Below are 5,432 nucleotides of genomic sequence, written 5' to 3' on the forward strand. Positions count from 1 at the left end.
TTTTGGGCTTTTAGAAATGCAGTTTGTTAGTGCTGCTGATTATTAATAGTTTTTTTTTAAAAAAAAAAAAAACAAGAAAAACCCACTTCACCAAGCCTGTTTTTACACAAAGTTACAATTTCCTGCTGCAAAATAGATCTAGGTTTCAGGAGTGAAATTGAATTTCCAGTTAATCACCCCTGCTGACTTCGAGTAATGTAGCAGTATCAACAGATGAAATGATCCTACAGATCACAACTGCTTAGATGTTGTGGTTCTCCACAGTCTCTTCCATACATATTTTTCTGCTGCTTTCCTTTAGAGTAATTGTGGTACTTCATTGACCATCCTTTATGAGTTGTTTCTGTTTGCTAAGCTGGCAGAAAACACATCCAGCTAAAACTACATTTTTCTTTCTCCAGGCTAATCAGGAGGTTTCTCACGGGGTCAGACAAGTGCCAGAGCTTGCTCAGATTGTTCTGCAGAATTGTGTGGCTGGTTGTGTGGAACAGAAAGGATAGAAAAAGAAGGGAGGGTTGCTTGTGGCCAGATTCTTGATCCAGTTGATCAAGTTGGGGCCAGTATAGGGAAGTGGAGCAAGGTCTTCAGGTTCTGAAGGGGATTGAGAGGAAGAAAGAATGAGAATGGAAAGGCTGACTAAAAGCTGAGAGAACACTGACTAGAACTGAAGCTTTTTGGCATGCTGCTCAAACTGGCCAGGCTGGAAAAATATTAGAAATTAGACAAAGATGTGGTAATGGAGAATAGAACAAGCGGAGCAAATGCAGATGTGCACTACAGTGAAGGAATAGAATCATCACAGAATGGTTTGGATTGAAAGGGACCTTTAAGATCACCTAGTTCCAATCTCCCTGCTATAGGCAGGGACACCTCCCACTAGACCAGGTTGCTCAAAGCCCCTTCCAGCCTGGCCTTGAATGCTTCCAGGGAGGGAGCATCCACAACCTCAATGGTAAAGAATTCCTTCCTAATATCTAGTCTAAATCTATCCTCTTCCAGTATAAGGCCATTTCCTCTTCTTCTGTCACTACCTGCCCTTATAAAAAGTCCCTTCCCAGCTTTCCTGTAGGCCCCTTCAGGTACTGGAAGGCTACTTCAAGAAAGGCTGAGATTATGGATCCAGAATGTAGCCTGGGAGTGAAAGGAGAAAGGCAGGTGCAGCTGTAACTGTATTGAAAAGACAGACTAGGTAAAGGTAGGATGAAAGGGCTCAAGTTGAAGTGGTTGGACAATGAGATCCATAACTGGAAGTGTAAAGTAAATGCTTTCTTTCTTTTCTACCTTTTTTTAGCAGCAGTTTATTTTGTAGTTTCAATTTATTAAAACAAATAATTGTAAACCACCTGTTTCTGTGTATGTCAAAATAAAATATTTCTGTGGAATTTACAAATAGATTATATTGAAACAGAAGCCTTCTTTTTTTTATAGGAACATCATAAAAGATCAATTCCAAAAGATACTTGGAATCTTCTGTTAGATTTTGGAAATATGATTGCAGATGATATGTCCAACTATGATGAAGAAGGTAAACAGTATCTGAAATATCATCAAAAATTGATACAGCATTATTGAAATATTACTTTAAATGAAAAACAGAATATAGAATCATACAGTGGTTTGGGTTAGAAGGGATCTCAAGGATCATGAGTCTCCAGCTGCCCTGCCACATGCAGGGCCACCAACCTCCACATTTAATACTAGACCAGGCTGCCCAGGGCACCATCCAATCTGACCCTGAACACCTCCAGGGATGGGGCATCCACAACCTCTCTGGGCAGCCTGTTCCAGCACCTCACCACTATCTTGGTGAAGAACTTCCCCTGATATCCAACCTAAATCTTCCCTCCTTAACTTAAAACCATTTCCCCTTGACCTTCCCCTTATCTACCCTTTCAAAAAATTGACTCCCCTCCTGTTTGTAGGTGCTCTTTAGGTACTACAAGGCTGCAGTGAGGTCACCCTGCAGCCTTCTCTTCTTCAGGTTGAACAAGTCCAGCTTCCTCAGCCTGTCTTTGAAGGGGAGGTGCTCCAACCCTCTGATCATCTTAGTGGCCCTCCTCTGGCCCTCCTCTCCAACAGCTCCCTGTCTTTCTTGTACTGGGGGCCCCAGATCTCCACACAATACTCCAGATGGGGCCTCATGAGGGCAGAGTAGAGAGGGGCAATCACCTTCCTGTCCCTGCTGGCCACCCCTCTTCTGATGGAATCCAGGATACCATTTGCTTTCCGAGCTGCAAGAGCACACTGCTGGCTCATGTTAAGTTTTTCATTCACCTGGACCCTTAGGTCCTTCTCTACAGGGCTGCTCTCGAGAACTGCTCCTCCCAGTCTGTATGGATGCCTGGGATTCCTCTGGCCCAAGTGCAAAACTTTGCACTTTGCCGTGTTGAACCTCATTAGGTTCACCTGGGCCCACCTTTCAAGTCTGTTGAGGTCCCTCTGAATGGCATCCCTTCCTTCCACCATGTCAGCCACACCACTCAGCTTGGTGACATCAGTAAACTTGGTGAGGGTGCACTCGATTCCGTCATTGATAAAGATGCCATTGATAAAGATGTTATCTGTTGCCAAAACGTTAAAGATTAAAAACTTGCTATAATATGTTGATGAAAGTTATATCATGGTGTGACAATATCTTCACAGATAATATCTGAAACTGTTATGGTACAAGTGTCACAGTATCGCAGTACAAAGATACTGCTAACTGCAAAACCGTATATCTTTTTTTTTTTTCTTTTTAGAGATTGTGCCAACTTATTGCCAATAATAATTAATTTCTGAACTGCATGCCTTCTCTTTAGGAGCATGGCCTGTTCTTATAGATGATTTTGTGGAATATGCACGACCGGTAGTCACAGGAGGAAAGCGTAAAACTTCCTAACCGCAGACTCATCAACGTGGACTAAATGCACAGTCTGAACTGCATTAGGTAATGAAGATTTGTTGGCTGATAGCTGTGCACATTGGTGCTGGTTTCAGTGGTCATGGTGAGATTCCAGAGACAAAACGGAAATTCTTCCTTTCTGCCTAACGAAAATGATGGTTGAGTTGTGGACGTTTCGTGAACAAGCTCAGAAGATGGTCCAGGCTGATTGCAGGCTATTGGCTTCAATTATTGTACTGGTTGTATCATATAGGATGTAGATTTTGCATGATTTTATACTTTGGAGAAGTTTAACTAGAGGCCATTTTATTATTGAAGTTTTGACAGCACAGCATGCCATTGAGTTCATGATCCAAAGTGAACACCAGCAGTCAAATAAACTGTATTATATTGTACCTATATTAAAGGCAGTATTTGTGGTATATAAATTAAATCCCTAAATAAAACTTACGCAGTATGGCGTGTTTTTATATAAGTTAGCTCTGTGGATCTGTCTTAATAGAGAATTGTAAAAAAACATGCTTTTTTATATTTGTATTTATATTTGTAAGCCTTAGCTACAAAGATTGATCACATCCAGCCTTTTATCTTCCACTGAGGCTGACTTCCTCATCACTGCATGCTTGAAGTGCTTGCACACGCATTAGTGAGAAGAAGCTGCTTCTCTATCCTGTGTTGCGACTTCAGCTTTTTAAAGTTGACTTTGTGCAACCAAAGATGCTTTTATAATTCATGTTGGAGATCATTATTCAGCTAGTCTTTATGTATTTTTTTTTAATTTGAAATAATGGATTGGTAGAATATAACTTGTAGCCCGAAACATCATCAATTCTAGCAAGATTCAACAACTTAGGAGTGCAATTCCTGACGCATCTCCTAGAATGTAAGCATGAATAAGCCCGGGCACTTCAGTAGTTGGCTTCTACTTAGGAAATAGTTAGAAATAAGGAAGCTTCACATTAATGATGATAGTCTCTGGATATTTTGTATATTCAGTAATGTTTATGTGAGGGGGAGGGAAAAAAAATACAGCATCACTGATCTCAAGGCTAGTCAAATTGGATCTGAATGTGTTTTTCTTCCCTCTCAGTAGCTATCTATTATAAAGTGCGTAACTGTCAATATCCTTCTTCCCAATGTCTTCCAATGCTTAAGCACAAGACTTTTTTACCAGAAATTATTCAACGTGTTTTCACACAGGGCTCTTCTAAACACTACCTCATCAAAAAGAGGTGTCTGTAGCTTCTGTCAAAGTTTGTTAAAGCAAGGAGTTGCTCAAGAATATTTACAGCTATGATTAATATGTGTGCTGTAATCAGAGCTGCATAAATAGAAGAATTTGAGAAGATTTTGCATTAAGTTATATAACATATCTATTTGGATCACATCAGGTAACTTCAGTATTGCGTGATCTTATTTCATAATTGTGAGGATATAAAGACTTATAATACTTATAGTCTTCTTATTTAAAAAAAACTCTAAATATTAGTTTCACATAAGCAGTCAGCTTTCGTGTATGGCAGTGAAGCCTACAAAAACAAATGTACATACTGCATACAGAGAGTTTACCTTCATTCTTATACTTGAGAAAACTTCAGTTGTGCATGATCTTTAAAAAGCAGGGCTAAAAAAATTAACAAATTTCCTATGTATAGGGAGACAGCAGGCAAGTCTCAAATGCCCAACTAGTTAGTTATTATTTGTCTTCTCACCCGAAGCAGTTTTTAAATGTTGGGTCTTGCATGACAGCCACTAGATGTCAGTGTCTCAGTCTTACCTGTATTCTGCAGGAAATGAGCCTGTTAGTGAACACATACTCTTACTTTCTGACTATATCTTCTTAGAAGGGGATTTGTGTACATAACTCCAGCATTCTATGCAAGTCAACAGAGATTTGAAAACAGTATGATGCTGTTTGTAATGCATTTGATTTTTCTACTTGGCTTACTCAAAACTAGAAATTTCTGTGTCTGTCCTGTAGGCTTTGGAAAATAAATGTTACATCCAATGGCAACAACTGCTTCTATCCAGCCAATAGCAGCGGAGTGCTTTCAGTTCACCCTATGTCACTTAGGATGTATAGGTATAATGTAACAGAGCAGAAATTATTTGATCTATTGGTGTATTATGTAATCAAACAGTTTCATAGCACTAGAGTTTGTGAAACATTTGTACATGCTGAGAACTCCCTCAAATCAACCTGATGACCCTTTTACGTTTCAGGATAAGTAGAGCATAACAAATGCATGTGGCTTGAGGCTTTTTGACTTAATAATCCAAGGAAGAAGGTGCTTAGCACAGTGCTCCGTTTCCATACAGACGCTATTGTTTGCCATTCTTAGGCCTTGCAATAGAAGAGGACTGGGTAAAAGTGTAGCAGGATTTTTATTTTTCTTTTGCTCTTCCCAATCTTGTACCCATTTGAAATCACCTGTGCACTTTACCTTCCTATAAATATGGAATAAATGTGGATTGTTCAAGCTTGAACAATCACAAAAGTAAATGCAAATAAACTGCTTTTGGATGATGACTTCCTTTTGAATTCTAA

The 5,432-nt window shown here is 39.6% G+C and overlaps 1 protein-coding gene across 1 annotated transcript in view; it reads left to right on the top strand.

Moving 5' to 3' along the window:
• DCUN1D2 (defective in cullin neddylation 1 domain containing 2) overlaps window positions 1-5,432 on the top strand; it is a 21,611-nt gene extending 16,179 nt beyond the window's left edge. The window contains exons 5-6 of the mRNA XM_010728405.3: window positions 1,429-1,525; window positions 2,802-5,432. Coding sequence (XP_010726707.1) covers window positions 1,429-1,525; window positions 2,802-2,881 — 177 coding nt within the window. The 3' untranslated portion in view covers window positions 2,882-5,432. The remainder of the gene's footprint in view (window positions 1-1,428; window positions 1,526-2,801) is intronic.

The sequence above is a fragment of the Meleagris gallopavo genome, chromosome 1, assembly GCF_000146605.3.
Source record: "Meleagris gallopavo isolate NT-WF06-2002-E0010 breed Aviagen turkey brand Nicholas breeding stock chromosome 1, Turkey_5.1, whole genome shotgun sequence".
NCBI lineage: Eukaryota > Metazoa > Chordata > Aves > Galliformes > Phasianidae > Meleagris > Meleagris gallopavo.